The 19,508-nt window shown below is 38.3% G+C and overlaps 2 protein-coding genes across 2 annotated transcripts; both read left to right on the forward strand.

The window, feature by feature from the left end:
• Nucleotides 1-748: 748 nt before the first annotated feature.
• LOC123727705 (mesogenin-1-like) lies at nucleotides 749-10,587 on the forward strand. Its single transcript, XM_045696668.1, has 2 exons — nucleotides 749-1,543; nucleotides 10,552-10,587. Exons 1-2 carry the CDS (start codon nucleotides 749-751, stop codon nucleotides 10,585-10,587), a joined length of 831 nt encoding a protein of 276 aa, XP_045552624.1.
• Nucleotides 10,588-11,641: 1,054 nt separating this feature from the next.
• LOC106573785 (mesoderm posterior protein 2-like) lies at nucleotides 11,642-12,400 on the forward strand. Its single transcript, XM_045696669.1, has one exon. The coding sequence runs from the start codon at nucleotides 11,642-11,644 to the stop codon at nucleotides 12,398-12,400; it is 759 nt and encodes a 252-aa protein (XP_045552625.1).
• The last annotated feature ends 7,108 nt before the right edge of the window (nucleotides 12,401-19,508 follow it).

Raw genomic sequence — 19,508 nt, forward strand, 5'->3', positions numbered from 1 at the left:
GTTGTTAAGCACATTCTACTCCTGAACTTATTTAGGCTTGCCACAACAAAGGGGTTGAATACTTATTGACTCAAGACATTTCAGCTTTAAATTTGTACTTAATTAGTAAAAGTTTTGTAACACAACAACATTTTGGAAAAGTCAAGGGGTGTGAATACTTTCTGAAGGCACTGTACCTATATTAAACAACACATTTTAAATAATATTTTATTTAATTGTAGTCTATTTAATAATTTGTCTTTACACACACAAATGGATATCATTTTCAAAATGTATTTGGAGGTATAAAATGTGTTTGAAGGCAATATCTCCCACGTCATGAAAAATTAAAGTAGTCAATCAGAATATTCAGCCTTTGAACCACTACGGTCTGAATGAAAGAATATTAACAGTGGCCTTATTCAAATCATTAGCTGATGTAACTCATGAGGGACAAAGACAGATGACTATGGAGGCCACAAAGGTAAAAACATTATAAGAGAGAAATTCTTTATTGTTTTGGTGAGGGGTCAAATTTGACACGTCACTCTCTGAGCAGCAGTAGTTGTATTTTTTCCCAGCAGAGGACTGCTTGGTGGCTACTCTCTCTGTCCAGGAGCTCTGGGAGGCCATGATGATGGTCTGAGAGGGTCTGTAGAGGTGTCACTTCACACCTCAGACTTCTGCATAAAACCAAGGCTCTCCGAATGACCAGCCCACAGGCCAAGCTCTTCAGTTCAGTCCTACTGCTCAACATACAGGACACAGCATGGATATCTCTGCTCCTCTACTCAGCAACTATAGTGTTGGTGTGCAGTACCACTGGAGTTATCCCAGTTCAGACTCTGAGTTCTATAACCTCTCTTCTCCAGAGACTTGTATCATCTCCCCGACCTCCTGCATGGACTTCTCTCTCTCCTGGCTACCTCGGGGGACCGCCACAGGACCTCACAGGTCAACATACTCTGGGGGAGCCAAGGCATCCGCTTCCCCATCCTCCAGTGACGAAGGAAGACTCTCTGGAGGGAGGATTAGAAAGAACTGCTCCAAGAACCCCAGCAAGCAGAGACAGAGTGCCAGCGAGAAAGAGAAGCTGAGGATGCGAGACCTGACCAAAGCCCTCCACCACCTCAGGACCTACCTGCCCCCCTCTGTGGCCCCGCCTGAACAGACTCTGACCAAGATCGAGACGCTGCGCCTCACCATCAGCTACATCTCCCACCTGTCTGCCCAGCTGGGACTCAGCGAGGAGGCTCTGTGCCAGAGGAAGGAGCTAAACCTCAACGCATCAGGACACCACATATCACCTCAACAAGAGGTGTGCCAGTTCAACCCCTCCTCCTCAGGGAACTGTTGGGGAGAGGAGGCAGAGATAGGGAGATGTGCAGGGCAGCACCAGACCCTCCACCACACAGCCACGTCCACGTACCCACTCCACAATACGACTGGGATGGAGAGACACCCGACCAGCAGTGAGATGTGTGCTTACGGCGACGTTATCAACTCAAGTATGGATTCTCTGTTGGAATCGCCGGTGTATGCAGAGACTGCACAGTCAAGTCAGGTATGTACACTGATTATCCATCCACTACACATTTCAATAAAGCACAGATTCAATGTACTTGTAAGTTACAACTAGGTGTTTACATAATCGTGAATTTATATGGTGAGTGATACAGTGGATTTTGTCTCTGTGCTACAAGTGATTATTCACTGCAGTGTTCCAGTTTGATGATGTCCCATATTCAGTGGAATTAGACATCCTATTTGTACCAGTCAACTAATTACAATTTTTTTCTATAGGTCTTCCACAAAGATGACCATTATCAAAACATTGCTCAAGACTTCTGGATTTAACAGATGTCCTCATCAAGAGAATCTACTGTCCTGTCAATTAACTTTTACTTCGATTTACAGAGTCATTATATGTTAATATAACTCATTTATTTTACTTTCAAAGTCTATATTTCATACAACGATCATTGTAAATACAAAACATATTCTAATATTTATAATAAAATATTAACTAACTACTTAACTGTGTCTTTGGTTGTTCCTGACCTGTATTTGAAAGTAAAGTTTTTTTTTAAAGTAAAGTAGTATTGTTTGCAAGTAAAGTACTAAGTAACAGTATTGAAATGTTAATGATATATACTGTACTATTCTGTCTAGACAATTTTACATCTATCATGTAAGTCAGTTCACACCGCCCATATGCTTTTTGTGATTATGAAACACAGTCATTCTTGAGCATGGCAGTATTATAAGTCCATTATAAGAATAAACGCGAACACAGTCAGGCTGCCAGCCAACATTTCCAAAGCAAGATCAATTCAATAAAAGAGAACCCTCTGTTGGACAATATTAAAACGAGTATTTTATGAAATACAGGAAGCCTACGGTCAGCCGTATCAGTAAACACATAGAAAAAAGATTCACACACAACTTAGCATGACTATGAAACACAGGGCATGAACCAGAGCACAAACATGTCTATTGTACATAACCACGAAATCTTCTTAACTTTAGAGCCCAGTTACGTTTTCACAGAGAAGCAATACGCCAGACTCCACACTCCTCTCTGACATTAACATTCTAATGACCCCTCTTATCCTAGTCCTGATAAAGAGTTTAGCACTCCCATGCTAATATGAGAATGAGACAACCCTGATTAGAGCCCTGGTGAGGGACAGAAAAAACAAGCTTTTATTTTACATGGAACATAAATCACACTCATGGAGAATAATGAGTTCAAGGTGAAACCTTAACTTTGACTGAAACCATAGCTGCTGGCAACCTGTTAAAATAACTGATTATAATATTGGAGAACTAAAGAGAAAGTTAGATATAGTCCTCTATCGTGATCAGTATGCCACGGTGTGGCAGAGGCTGGCAGTGGCTGCCCTTCAGATCCACACACAGACACACAGAGACTCAAAGACACACACACACATTTATATTAAATTGAATGTAATATCTTATGTTGTTCTTGTCTGTTCTGTACTTTATCATGTATTTGTATTTGTTATGTGGACCCCAGGAAGATTAGTAGCTAATGGGGATCTTAATAAACTAAACTAAACACACACACTGCAGTGTCAGCCTATGTATCAACTATCTATCAGCTATGTATCAACTATATATCAGATATGTATCAACTATCTATCAGCTATGTATCAACTATCTATCAGCTATGTATCAACTATCTATCAGCTATGTATCAACTATCTATCAGCTATGTATAAACTATCTATCAGCTATGTATCAACTATCTATCAGCTATGTATCAACTATCTATCAGCTATGTATAAACTATCTATCAGCTATGTATCAACTATGTATCAATTATCTATCAACTATCTATCAACTATCAATCAGCTATGTATAAACTATCTATCAGCTATGTATCAACTATGTATCAATTATCTATCAACTATCTATCAGCTATGTATCAACTATATATCTACTATGTATCAACTATGTATCAACTGTGTATCAACTGTGTATCAACTATATATCAGCTATGTATCAACTATATATCAGCTATGTATCAACTGTGTCTCAACTGTGTATCAACTATATATCAGCTATGTATAAACTATCTATCAGCTATGTATAAACTATCTATCAGCTATGTATCAACTATCTATCAGCTATGTATCAACTATCTATCAGCTATGTATAAACTATCTATCAGCTATGTATCAACTATCTATCAGCTATGTATAAACTATCTATCAACTATGTATAAACTATCTATCAGCTATGTATCAACTATCTATCAGCTATGTATCAACTATCTATCAGCTATGTATCAACTATATATCAGCTATGTATCAACTATCTATCAGCTATGTATAAACTATCTATCAGCTATGTATCAACTATGTATCAATTATCTATCAACTATCTATCAGCTATGTATCAACTATCTATCAGCTATGTATCAACTATCTATCAGCTATGTATCAACTATCTATCAGCTATGTATCAACTATCTATCAGCTATCAGCTATGTATAAACTATCTATCAGCTATGTATAAACTATCTATCAGCTATGTATCAACTATCTATCAGCTATGTATAAACTATCTATCAACTATGTATCAACTATCTATCAGCTATGTATCAACTATCTATCAGCTATGTATCAACTATCTATCAGCTATGTATAAACTATCTATCAGCTATGAATAAGAATTTGTTCTTAACTGACTTGCCTAGTTAAATAAAGGTTAAATAAAAAATAAAAAGCTATGTATCAACTATCTATCAATTATCTATCAGCTATGTATCTACTATGTATCAACTATGTATCAACTGTGTATCAACTGTGTATCAACTATATATCAGCTATGTATCAACTATATATCAGCTATGTATCAACTGTGTATCAACTGTGTATCAACTATGTATCAACTATATATCAGCTATGTATCAACTGTGTATCAACTGTGTATCAACTATGTATCAACTATATATCAGCTATGTATCAACTATCTATCAGCTATGTATAAACTATCTATCAGCTATGTATCAACTATCTATCAGCTATGTATAAACTATCTATCAGCTATGTATCAACTATCTATCAGTTATGTATCAACTATATATCAGCTATGTATCAACTATCTATCAGCTATGTATAAACTATCTATCAGCTATGTATAAACTATCTATCAGCTATGTATAAACTATCTATCAGCTATGTATAAACTATCAGCTATGTATAAACTATCTATCAGCTATGTATAAACTATCTATCAGCTATGTATAAACTATCTATCAGCTATGTATCAACTATCTATCAGTTATGTATCAACTATATATCAGCTATGTATCAACTATCTATCAGTTATGTATCAACTATATATCAGCTATGAATAAGAATTTGTTCTTAACTGACTTGCCTAGTTAATCAATTATCTATCAACTATCTATCAGCTATGTATCAACTATATATCTACTATGTATCAACTATGTATCAACTGTGTATCAACTATATATCAGCTATGTATCAACTATATATCAGCTATGTATCAACTGTGTCTCAACTGTGTATCAACTATCTATCAGCTATGTATAAACTATCTATCAGCTATGTATAAACTATCTATCAGCTATGTATCAACTATCTATCAGCTATGTATCAACTATCTATCAGCTATGTATAAACTATCTATCAGCTATGTATCAACTATCTATCAGCTATGTATAAACTATATATCAACTATGTATAAACTATCTATCAGCTTTGTATCAACTATCTATCAGCTATGTATCAACTATCTATCAGCTATGTATCAACTATCTATCAGCTATGTATCAACTATCTATCAGCTATGTATAAACTATCTATCAGCTATGTATAAACTATCTATCAGCTATGTATAAACTATCTATCAGCTATGTATAAACTATCTATCAACTATGTATCAACTATCTATCAGCTATGTATCAACTATCTATCAGCTATGTATCAACTATCTATCAGCTATGTATAAACTATCTATCAGCTATGTATAAACTATCTATCAGCTATGTATAAACTATCTATCAGCTATGTATAAACTATCTATCAGCTATGTATAAACTATCTATCAGCAATGTATCAACTATCTATCAGCTATGTATAAACTATCTATCAGCTATGATTAAGAATTTGTTCTTAACTGACTTGCCTAGTTAAATAAATGTTAAATAAAAAATAAAAAGCTATGTATCAACTATCTATCAATTATCTATCAACTATCTATCAACTATCTATCAGCTATGTATCTACTATGTATCAACTATGTATCAACTATCTATCAATTATCTATCAACTATCTATCAACTATCTATCAGCTATGTATAAACTATCTATCAGCTATGTATAAACTATCAGCTATATATAAACTATCAGCTATGTATAAACTATCAGCTATGTATAAACTATCTATCAGCTATGTATCAACTATCTATCAGTTATGTATCAACTATATATCAGCTATGTATCAACTATATATCAGCTATGAATAAGAATTTGTTCTTAACTGACTTGCCTAGTTAAATAAAGGTTAAATAAAAAATAAAAAGCTATGTATCAACTATCTATCAACTAGCTATCAACTATCTATCAGCTATGTATCTACTATGTATCAACTGTGTATCAACTGTGTATCAAGCCCCAGAGAGATAAACAGATCCAGGTCATTACTGATCCTCTGTGTTGGCACCTCTCAGTCTGGAGAGAAGGTATGATCCCTGGTTTTTCCCAACCTTAACTATCTCCTAATGTGAGAGAGGATGAATTAGGATATGCGTGTCACTGGGGAGGTGAGGTGTTGGATATCTGGGGAATTAAAAAGAAGCGCCCGTTTCATCAGCTTACCAAGGGCATTTAATGTGTTAATGGCAGCTCAATACACCAATACACACAGGCAAAAGCAAAGATTTAGACTTAAGTTGTAAATAAACAATCCAGCATGCAGGCTGGGAATGAAACTAGTTCATATTCATTTGTTAATCAACCTTTGATCCTAAAGACTGCAATATTTCCTTATCCTTATCCCTTATTCTGGTTTAAGGGACATTAATCACATATGTTACAAATCTCCTTTAGAGTTGAGAAGAGTAGAATATACAAAGCAATAGTTATGACACAGTTAGACATAGTAACCAACAAAATACTACATGATACAAAGTCATGACAAAGGATTATGGCTCATATTTTGTGTTCATTAACATCAATGAACTACCCAGTAGCTAAACACAGATAATAATAATTTTTGAATACATTCAGAGGGATCAGATTCAGAGGTTAGGCTGAGTTTAGGAGAAGACATGGAAATGTTACCTTCTGACCTGTCCATCCCTGCATATGTCAGTTCTGTCAGTGCCACAGCAATGTCTCCACACACACCACGTCTCTTTAAGAAAACCCAGAGAAAAATCAGTTAGTAGACACTCAACTAATTAATTCTACCCATACTCCTTACTTTCAACAAATGTGACTCTACATTAAGAACACCTGCTCTGTCCATAACATAGACTGACCAGGTGAATCCAGGTGAAAGCTATGATCCCTTATTGACGTCACCTGTTAAATGCACTTCAATCAATGTAGATGAAGGGGAGGAGACAGGATAAAGAATAATTATTAAGCCTTGAGGCAATTGAGACATGGAATGTGTATGTGTGCCATTCAGAGGGTGAATGGGCAAGACAAAAGATTTAAGTGCCTTTGCCTCAAGAACTGCAACACTGCTGGGTTTTTCCATACTCAACAGTTTTCTGTGCGTGTCAAGTATGGTTGACCACCCAAAGGGCATCCATTCAATTTGACACAACTTGGGAAGCATTGGAGTCAACATGGACCAGCATCCCTGTGGAAAGATTTTGACACCTTGTAGAGTCCATGCTCCGATGAATTCAGACAGTTTTGAGGGCAAAAGTTGGGGGGGGGTGCAACCAGCGGATACCAAGGGAAGCCAGGCTTCCACAAAATAGTGTGTCTTTCGTCTCTCTGTGTTTAATGTCCTTCATTGTATCTCACCAGAGAAAGCATCTATCTGATGCTGTCTGGTCAAAAAGAGTATGACATTGTTGTCGCCTGTAGCATTGAATGCAAGGGAAACCAGAGAGCCTTTGGCCTCCCTTGATAAAAATAATAATAATAATAATAAGAGCCAGTCAGCGTTGATCTGAACTGAGTGAGCTCAGCTGTGAATGGTCCTGGCGCATCAAAAAAAAAAGTGTCAAGGGAAGCCAGTTTGGATTTGGCTTCACACCAATCAAATCACATCAGAAGCCAAATCTCATTGACAGATAAAAACTAGAATTGTTTCATCTCATTGTGTTGTTGTCCTCTGATGGCTAGCTAGCAAAAAATCATCCCTTTCCTAAATTAGCCATGGATGGAGATAGGGATTTGGACTTGTGGTTTTACTTAATTCTCCATACTGGCCAATGATTATAATGGCGATTCTGATCCAATCATAAATTCATACATTGTGCCCCTGGACTGAGAGGATGGAAGTTCAACATGTAGCTAGATGTAGTAGGCTAATGTTAACTAGCTGGCCTGGTGCATCGTTGCCCATGAAAGGAAGTTAGGCTAGCGAGCAAGCATTTTAGCCAGGTAGCTTAGGACAACAAAAACTAAAAGCGAGTTATGTGTGCAGTGGCAACCCGTCACACTTTTAGTTTTTTTTGGGGGGGGGGCTTGCCTGTTTTGCATGTTATTTTGACATCAATATGTCAGTTTACAAACAATGTAAAAACAAATATATATATCATTGAGTTAATAAAGCCAGCTCAAAAATGCAGGTGTTTCAGCTTAGCTCAGTGCTTTCTGTGGTGGTAGGGCAAGCCAGCAGAAAATACGAAGCGTTGCGCCATGATTGGCTCAGTGTTCTGTCACTCATGGGAACACTACGTCACCACCAAGTCTAAGGGGAAAGCTAGAAAATTCTAGACCCTTGTGTGCTGCCATAGAGTTACATTAGAAGTGCCGATCCAAGAAGGCTCAAGGTCATTGGCCACAGATAAAATGACATCAAATCACGTTTTATGTACAGTAGCTTTGATTGGACTGTTCATGTCAACATCATACTTTCAAAATCTCAAATAGCAGTCATCATCATGAATCAAGTTGACAATCTACTGGCAAATTCTTTTTAATCCTTGTTATATGAAGAGAAATGATGAAGAGAAATTTTAGATTAAACACATCAAATTCAACAATGAGTGGTTTGGAAGGAATCAGTGACAATGGCTAACTCCATAAGCAATCACTAGCCTGCTATTCAGTTTAGTGGCTGTGTGGTCCCAAATCTGGGATTAAGGGGCTATTTTCCAAGTCAAAATGATAAGCATTCAACATTGGCCATGCTGTCAATGAAGTATGATTTGTGCCGTGCTCAAAACAACTGTTAACTCGAAAACTGCGAAAACTTGACTTCATTGAGTTCAAGACAACTGGGAAGTCGGGAATAAACCAGCTCCGACTGGGAAAATAGGTTTTGAACAGTCATCCAACTCGGATATGTAAATCCAGCTTCTTTCTAGAGCTACAACCTGAAGATCAATGACTTCATCATGATTCAATCTTGTTTTTTTCAGAGTTCCCAGTTGTTTTGAAAGCACCATAAATCCAGAGAATGCCAGACTTTGATGACAAAATTTGCCCACGAAGGACCGCCGCGCCACCTTCCTGTTCAAGTGAGCACAGCACAACAAGGTGAGTTCAAAAATACATTGTATGCTGCTGCATAAATGATCTAATATGCCAGGGAGATATGTATACTGTAGCTAAGAAAGTAATACTATGTGTATGTTGTGTAGTAAGATGTTAGTAGCCCATGTGCCTCACCCTAATAATTTGGTCTATTTACCCCTCTTAATTTTGCCTACTGTTCTGACTTGGTGGTGCACATGTAGCTTATAACCTGTTTTAGAGAAATGTAATATTGTAAGAGCTTTCATTGTCTGATTTAATGCCCCCTTTATTTATCATACGGTTCTGACTTGGTGTGCAGGGAGAACACTGTAAGAACGGCCCATGTTCTGAATTCTTTAACTGTATATTTCAAAAGTGCTAAACAAATAGTTATATTGACTACGTCCGTCCAAGCTCGCTCATTAATATCTTAATCGAAATTACGGATTGCCTCTTATCGCTTGTCTACCCCTTATGCCATAGTTTGTATACTATCTCAATTGGCATTAGAAACCACATTTGTTTAAACAAGTCAGCCATATCAGCTATGTTTTTTAAAAAGGCAGTAAATTAGGCTAAATTAACTGTTTCACTGCCAGACAAGGCTCCGTTGATAGCCAGGTGTAGCAGTGGTAAGATATTGGGACTGCTGTTGGGACAGCTTTATGTTTGTAGGCACCGTTTGTCACTGTTATAGTGCAATTAATGTATTGTTTAGTTTTGCCCCACCAAGATTTACATGCTACATTCGCCACTAACTGTATTACAGAGTCATAGACCATTTAGCAACATGAAAGACTCACACAACTAATTTCTCTACAATTAGTGTGAGTCAACATGTTTTTTCTATTTGCATGTACGCACGCACGCACACACACACACACACACACACACACACACACACACACACACACACACACACACACACACACACACACACACACACACACACACACACACACACACACACAGCAGAGAAATCAGTACCATGGACAGACACATCATATTTAGCTTACTGATTGGACTAAATATCCCAGTGACAAGGCATACAGTATGAAGTAACAGGTTATAGAGCAACCAATGCACATTTTTTTCCCCTGTCTTGCTTTCCCAAGTGATTTTACCCACACACCGCTACTTGGTGCAACTCAATATGAGGAAGGTGTTCCTAATGTTTGATATACTCAGTGTATTTTTAGTCACTATAGAAATTAATTATAACCATTGGTTGTGTTGCTGTGAGACACCTTTTAAAAGTGTGTGTGTGTGTTCTGGCCATGTTCTGAGTCTCATCATCACAGCTCTACACCTATGAAGGAAGTGGTTAAATGTGACACTCTTTTCTGTGGGAACATTCTCTTATGACCAGTTCCACAACCACTGCAATCCACACGGCCAGGGCTGAGAATGGTTGAGGTGTCACATAACACCTCAGGGCCAGAAGAACAGCTAAAACCACAAAATGCAACGTTATTTCTGTTCACAGGGTTTATTAATATGAAAAAGGTGTTAGAGATGGTTTACAATACAATTACTCTTTCAAAATCTAAAGTTTTTACTAGAGCCTAGTTTCAGTTTTGTATACAAAACAATTACTACAGAGTAGTTTTCATCCACGTGTGATATCACATTGATATATCCCAGACAATTGGGCTTCTTTTTGCATCCGGTGACTAATTCACTCGCATAGAAGGTCATCGCCTTGATCTTGTCAGAATAACAACGTCTCACCATAATTTGGGATATGACATTAAATGTAGGCCTAGTATGCATGAAGGGAGATTTTTTTCTTTCAATATTAATAGTAAATAATAGACAAAACAGCTCTACGTCTATTTCTCAAGGCAGTGTAGGAGCTTGTCTAAACAGAGGCGAGGTGTGACCTCTTCACACATTACAGCTGGCACACTTCTTTTACTACTGAGGGCTGCTGAGAACCCTAGGACTATTGGTCATGGAGAATGATGAGATTCTGCTAAAGGCAGGCATTGTATTGAGTTATGTAGAAATAGAATTGGATAGGCTTTGGGTGTTTAGAATTATTGAGTTTATTCTATTTGCAATATAAAATATGAATATTTTATTTGCAAAATATTACCCATATTCAAAAATAAATCAATACAATCCTATCCATTACTGCCAAACTTAGTGAATTGTTCAATACAACAATCGCTCCCACTATGAATTATTGAACTTGATACAGACTTAATTCTAATCTGCCAGCTACCTCACACCTGGCTCTAGGAAGATGTGTTTCCCAGGGTCCCCCTGCCTCTAGTGTGATCTCTCCTCGGGCACTTTGAAGTCCAGGCATCCTGAAGGGACCATTGAAGGTGACACATCACACCTCTGTCTGCAGGATAAATTGGGAAGCAGCTCTGAGGTGCCCCAGTACTCCTCACAACTTCTTCAAGGACTGACTGAACTGAAGATCCCTGCTGCTCAAAAACACTGCAGTCATGGACACCGCTGCCTTCTCCAAACTCTTGCTTCTTCAGGCTGGAGATCATCTGCTGGACGGTGATGCCTTGCTGGAGCCTGGTTGTCCCATCTTAGACCCTGGTTACTACAGTGCCTGTAGTAGCCTATCGCCTGCCTCCTCCATTGACTCCTGCTGCTTCTCTCCCCCTTGTTTCCAGTGGGGAGTTGGTCAGGAGAAGGAGGCTGCGAACCCTTCAAGCTGCATCATCCAAGCTGCCAAAAGACAGGGGATAGAAGAACTCCCAGCTCAGGAGAAGAGACGGTCTAGGTCAAAGTTCCCTGGGAAGAAGCGGGAGAGCGCCAGCGAGAGGGAGAAGCTGAGGATGAGAGACCTGACCAAAGCCCTCCACCACCTCAGGACCTACCTGCCCCCCTCTGTGGCTCCGCCTGAACAGACTCTGACCAAGATCGAGACGCTGCGCCTCACCATCAGCTACATCTCCCACCTGTCTGCCCAGCTGGGACTCAGTGAGGATACCCCATGTCTGAAAAGAAAAATGGATTTCACACCATGCCAGTACTCACAAGATATGCCACAGTGCCCCCAGGGCAGCTCCATGTCTGGACAGTGGTGTCAAGAGATACTGCAGGGCAACATCCAGCGCAATAATCAATACTGTCTGCCACTGGCCACATCATATACCAACAACACAGAGCCACACATGGAAACAGACTACCTAATGCCAGATGTCTCCTATCAGGACATGTCCTTATATCACAACCAAGTTTTCCAGTGACAAGCTAGTTTATTTTGCCTATTTCCAATGCTGATTTAAGTGGTTGTTGGGTGAATGCACCAGAAGATCAAATCAGAGACATTGGACAAAAGATCCCCTAAATATCTAAACTGTGACACAATTCTGATTGTTTCGAAGAGAGATGATTTGTATGTAGCTATTTATCAGATTATATTTTTCCTAAATTGTATTTATGTCTTGGATTATGTTTTTAATAAAACTAATATTGAGAGTAATATTGCTTTGTGTATTTAATTAATTTAATTAATCAATTACCTATCATGTTTTTGGTAATTTGTGAAATATATCCTTTGATTTTGTAGAGTATGACTTAAAATAGGCTACCTTAATGAGATTAGTAGCCTACAACTGACTGTTTTACATTTATCATAACTAAGGATTAGCCTGGCTGACGCAGCTCACGTGACTCATATTGCAGGGAGAGCTGTGACAGGAGGACTTCAAGTTAGGTGTTAGCCAGACGAGCTAAGGATATATTCATAACCCAGAAAGCGTTATTTTTTTACCACTTGTAAACTACTGAACCTTTATGAAACTGATGAGGATAAACATTTGACAATGTTGTAACTATGTCACACATTAGGCCACCGATCTCACATAATCCTACATTAATTGCACACATATTACACAGTAGGATAATATATACTTGCCTATGTATTTATTTGGCTCTATACTCCAGCATTTTGTATTTGAGATCAAATGTTAAATATGAGGCGACAGTACAGAATGTCACATTTTATTTGAGGATACTTTCATACATATCTGTTTTACATATTAGAAATGAATGTATTTTATGTACAGTATCTAGTCCCAAAATGTTAAGGTGTCATAAGTATTTGGACAAATTAACTTATAGTGTATAACATTTAGTCAAAAGTTTAGTATTTGGTCCCATATACTTAGCACCCAATGACTACATCAAGCCTGTAACTCTTTTGGATAATGTAGTGCCCAAAATAAATTAATGGTAAATCATGTATTGTGTCATTTTGGAGTCACTTTTATTGTAAATAACAATAGAATATCTTTCTGAACACTTCTATATTAATGTTGATGCTACAATGATTACTGAGAATCATGAATGCATTGTAAATAATGATGAGTGAGAAAGTTATAGATTGCCAAAGATCATTCCTCCAAAACACGCTAACCTCTCACCATTACTAATAACAGGGGAGGTAGCATTTTTGTGGAGTATGATATTTATGCCTCTAACTTTCTAACTTTTTTCATTATTCACAATTCATTCATGATTATCCGTAATTATGGTATTACCATCCAGATTAATGTAGAAGTGTTTTATTTACAATAAAAGTGACAATCTACCATTCATTTCTATTGGGCAAAAGAAAAAAACAAAATACAACCAAAACAAACTGTAAATGCCTGCTAGGAACACGGACCAAATACTAAACTTTTGACTAAATGTAATAGACTATAAGAGAAGTTGTCCAAATATTTATGACACCTTCAAATGGGGGGACTAGATACATAAAGTGCTTTACATTTCTAAACATTAAAACAGATATGAAAATGCCCTCAAATAAAAGGTGACATTCTGTAATGTGTCTTTTTATAGGCACTGAACTCCGCCATGGTTCATTGAACAAAGCCTATGGGGAAATGAATGGAGGTTTTGTAGGGGTTTTGGATAAATGCCAAAAATAAGTTCTGGGGTAAAGACAGGCTTAGGAGATCTTATACGTTTTGTTCTATGAGATAATATTAATCAGTTAACATTACTTTTTGTGAATTGTGAAGAATTTATGTAATAAAAAAAACATAAAGCAAATAAAGGCTTCATATCTCATAAAGGTCATGTTAACTGACTGATATTATCTCAGAACAAAACATATAAGATCTCCTAAACCTGTGTTATCCTCAGGCCTTATTTTTTAAGTTTATCCCCAAACCCTATTCTTTCCCCATTCATTTTCCCCATAGGAATGGCTGAATGAACCAGAGGTAACGCAGTTCCGTTTTTAAGGACTATAAACTGGCGAGCTCTATTGTAGCCGTCTTTACCATTTTCCTGCTGTTATTGACTGCTGTCAGTGTTGATATCCTCCATCGCCGGCAAACAGATTAGTGCCCAGTTCACCTCGGGTCTGCCCAATCACAAAAAACAAAAACATTCTCAAGAGTTGTTTCAGATTTGACAAATTATTACTGTAGCCATGCAGTAGGCCTAACATCAAAACTTGTGACCTAACATCAAAACTTGTGACCTAACGTCAAAACTTGTCAGTAGATAGGATTATTTAGACCGCATAAAATTATTTTCACTGCAAAACAGAGAAGAGATGACCACCAACTACGCTGAAGCCTACTGACTGTGAGTAGACATTTTATATAGTAGCATAGGCCTAGCCTATGGGTCCACAAAAATACAAAAATACAACCAGTATGATGCAGATAAACTTCAGTGAACTACTGACAAAGACATTTACAAAAATGTATACTGGAGCAGATCAGCATATTATTATTACAGCAGGTTGCTGTAATAATAATACTGTATTGTGTTTCGATTAAACAGGTAGGCTATTCCTCAGGCAGCGTTGAGGGTCGGAAGTGGATGTGCCGCTAGAAATACAAGTGGAGGTGTAGCCTACTGTCACGACTTCCGCCGAAGTTGGTGCCTCTCCTTGTTCGGGCGGCGTTCGGTCGACGTCACCGGCTTTCTAGCTGCCACCGATCTACGTTTCTTTTTCCATTTGTTTTGTCTTGATTGTACACACCTGGTTCCCATTAAGTTATAATTTATTCCCTATTTAACCCTCTGGTTCCCACATGGTTTTGTGCGTGTTTGTTCTTTGTTTAGTGTTCAAGACTTCTGTGAGCTGGTGTGTTTCCCTGCGTGGTAATTATTGTTGTTTCTTTTCGAGTAAAGTACGTCTTTTACTCAGTTCTGTGTCCTGCGCCTAACTCCGTCCTAACCGCTGCACACTGACACTTGACACCTACTAAACTCAACTCCACAATTTACGATGGAGTTGGGCGGTGACTAATGTGGGTGGATTGGAGCTCTGACATCACATAAAATGAACAATGTGGTGTGTAATTGCGGGCAATTTTTGTAGTGTTGAAATCAGTAGTTTAAAAAAAAATACTTCAGAGCTCCAGTCCGTCCACACTAGTCACCGCTCAAATCCAACGTAAATTGTTGATTTGAGTTTAATCGGCAAGTGGAGTTGCAGAGAGTATCACATGACATCAACAACTGTAATCTAAATATATAGAAAAGTTCAAATTGATATCTTATTTTATCACTCCCCTCAAAACGTTTTAGTGTGCTTGCATACAACATGGTAGGCCTAATAACGAGCCCCTGCATCACTACAGCCATCTGGTGTGCGGCATTGCAATCAGCCATCCGCCATTTAGTGAATGCTTCCTTTGAAATCAATGAAAACTGCTCTACTGCTCGCGTTGCGTCACATCAGATGGCAGCGTCCAAGCTCAAGAATCGCTGAGGTTCAATTCTCGATGGCTGACCCGTGCATTCATTCTATCTTGTGAATGGAAATAATGACTCATTTCGTGTGATTTTGGTTGGTTTCTGTGTAGCAGGTAGAGCTTCACATTGATGGTGACATGTGTAGTGTAGCTGAAGTGTAACTTTGTCTACTCTGTGAAAGATCAAACACATATCCCATCATCATTACATAGGAGTGTTAATTGAACCATCATTGGGCTTGTAAGGGTTTCAGAGGATTATCTTGGTGGTATTTAACACTCAGGGGCAGGACATGGAGCTAATTGACACTAAAGCTTCCTTTCTTCCTGGTCTTAGCAAACAAATAAAACCTATTAGCCCAGCAAGAGGCCTCCTCTGTTACTCATTCAGTCCAGACAGCACCAAGTTCACTCAAATCAACAGCTTTTCTCTATGTGAAACACAATTTTTTCCAGATTTCACAAGATTGATCTACATGAGTCCAAGATCAAGATGGCAGAGTCATGAGGTATGTATATCTGTGCACAGCCCTTATATAAATTGCCTGTAGGGTGAACCTGAGAGGGGGTGGGGCAGTAGTTTATGGTCAGTTTAGGCAGGGGTTAAGCTTCCATTAATCTCCCTGCATGTGCTGTGGGTGAGTCAAGGTGACAGCTAGTCCCCTGCTGTCCGTGTATCCTGATTCCCAGACAGTCAGTGGAGGAATGTCACACTCCTCATCTGTCCCTGTCCCATCCACTTCCTCTCACCAACAACAAATGGACAGGTTAATGGACAAGTTTAATGTTTTTCAACAAAATAGCATATAATAGAAATAATCTCTGGAAAACTCTAAAATAATACAAAGTCATAGATAATCATAAATAAAGGTTAAATAAAAAAAGTATTCAAATAGATAGTCATAAGATAATTGTGCTATTGGAAATTGCAATATGGTCCACAGAGAAAAGTATGATATATTGACTAAATTTGATCACCAGGAAGTAGCCAACATCTCTGATTTAACATAAATATCCGGTATGAAGGTAAGACCCAGATGGAGACAGCATCGAATTAACAATGGTTTAATAATCCAACATGGGCATGCAATAGACAGGTCAAGGCAGGCAGGGGTCAATAAACCAGAGGTGGGGCAAAGGTACAGGTCAGCAGGTGGGCTCAGGGTCAGGCAGAGTGGTCAGGCAGGCGGGCTAAGAGTCAGGACAGGCAAGGGTCAAAACCAGGAGGGCGAAAAAAAGAGAGACTGGGAAAAGCAGGAGCTGTGAACAAAAATGCTGGTTGACTTGACAAACAAAGCGAACTGGCAACAGACGAACAGAGAACACAGGTATAAATACACAGGGGATAATGGGGAAGATGGGTGACACCTGGAGGGGGTGGAGACAATCACAAAGATAGTTGAAACAGATCAGGGTGTGACAAAATTAAAACCCAGCAAATAATCCAAGCACTTTGTCTGCCATAGTAGAATAAAATATTTTAGCCAGCTGGATTGAGGGGGTTTTAGGCAGTCTCCTTCTTGTGCTCATCCACCTATTCGATATGCAGGTAAGTGTTTTTCGTCATGAATCTTGTTCTGAAGGCAGCTCAGTAGGGTTCACTAGTGTTCACAAGTCATACAATCTGATTTTAAACCTAAACCTAACCTTAAAACGAACCTTAACCACACTGCTTACCCTAATGCTTACCTTAAATGAAGACCCTTTTTTATGAATTTCTTAAATATAGCCAATTTTGACTTTGCAGCTGGCCCATCTAGCAGAAATCGCTCAGTTCTGCCTCCAGGACAAGACGCATCCCAATATTTTTTTAAATTTTTTTATTTCACCTTTATTTAACCAGGTAGGCTAGTTGAGAACAAGTTCTCATTTGCAACTGCGACCTGGCCAAGATAAAGAATAGCAGTTAGACACATACAACACAGAGTTACACATGGAATGAACAAAACATACAGTCAATAATACAGTAGAAAAAAAAGAAAACAAAATAAACGTATTGACCGCCTGCTCCAATGCCAAAGTCCCTGAGACAAACCAACATCAGAGTTGTCCTTCTTGGGAGCTGACATCATGAAAAACAATGTAACATAATAATAATAATCCTAGTGAGAATAATAATAATAATCTTAATAATCTTATAATAAATAATAATCTTAGTGAGTATTTAATCAGTACAATTCTTTATAATGAAAGACATACATGAACAGTGCTGCTAAAGACTGTACTGTATAGCCAATAAAAAAATGTAATACAAACATTACCTGTTCAAGTTAAGTTTTAGTTGACAATCTCATTGTCACACCACTTATAAGGTTGGCAAATGAGAAGGATCCAACACCATACCTAGGAAATATGACAACTACACATTACTTATGCCAATACGCACAAACCAAGTACTTACTGTATATTTGGTTTACTGATAAGTCCCTTTTTGGTGTCCAATTTACTGTGTGAACATGTACTCCCCGCTCTGTGTCACAAAGTCCCAAGCCAATGATTGACTTTCAACATTACTGGAGATGTAAATGATGACAGACATTGCATGCAGATTTTGTCATAATCTAAAGTCTATACCAGGTACCTGTATTGAGTCCATAGAGTATTGATAGAGATAGACAGATTGTTGTGATTGACTGTATTTGTCAATATGAAGACAATGGAAAATCAAAACAGTAGTTCAACTTGATCTTTCTAATAGTACCCTAACAAAATCATCAGACGTAACCTACCTATTTTGAAGTTCATAGTCCTTAGTACATGACAGAGATGGCATCGGTTTGTATGCTTCACTAGCGGTAGTAGCATTCTTGAACACGTTCCAACCGAAATCCCACTCTGAATTCCCACCTGCTGCCATGTCACTGCAGTACTCTGTCATCCTCCAATTAGGATGTATCCTGATATCACATGTTTTAAATAGTTATTACAAGGAAGAATTCTTTGTTGTTGAAAACAGAGCAAAACAATCCTGATATAGTATAGGCTAAATTATGTATACCAGGTACTCCTTAAAGTTTATACATTAATAAATAATCTATATACACGCAGGTTGTTGTCAGGGTCAGCCATCCACTGACTGTAACAGCCTTTAGTCAGATAATCCAAGATGGCGTAGCAGTCAGACGTCTTTTGTCCTCATCTTGTTGTGTCCCGTGTATATATCTTTTTATATCTTTTTTCTTCACATATTTTTATTTTAATTTTTCTTAACCTCAACTTCAACATACTCTGCTGCAATCCGCCTCACCCAATGTGGTATGGATCTGCTATTTTCTTTACTTTTGAACTGGAACCCCTAACAGAAGCTAGCCAGCTAACTAGCTACTAGCTAGTGGTCATCAGCTACCTTTAGCCCGGACAACTCTCGCCAGTCTGCACAGCGCGACTCAAACCAGAGCAAATTGGACTTATTTTTCTCCATATCTCCGTATTCCTACCGCAAGCTCTGAACCTTTTCACCTGGATCATCACAGCTAGCTAGCTGCTATCCGAGTGGCCACTCCTGGCTAACGTCTCTGTCCAGAAGCAAGAACCAATTAGCCTGGAGCTAGCCTTTGCTAGGCCCATCTCCCGGCTAGGCTAAGAGGTCAATCAGCCACTCCTTGGGCTACATTACCTATTTTGCTAATTG

Source organism: Salmo salar, chromosome ssa16 (genome assembly GCF_905237065.1).
Source record: "Salmo salar chromosome ssa16, Ssal_v3.1, whole genome shotgun sequence".
Classification (NCBI taxonomy): Eukaryota; Metazoa; Chordata; class Actinopteri; order Salmoniformes; family Salmonidae; genus Salmo; species Salmo salar.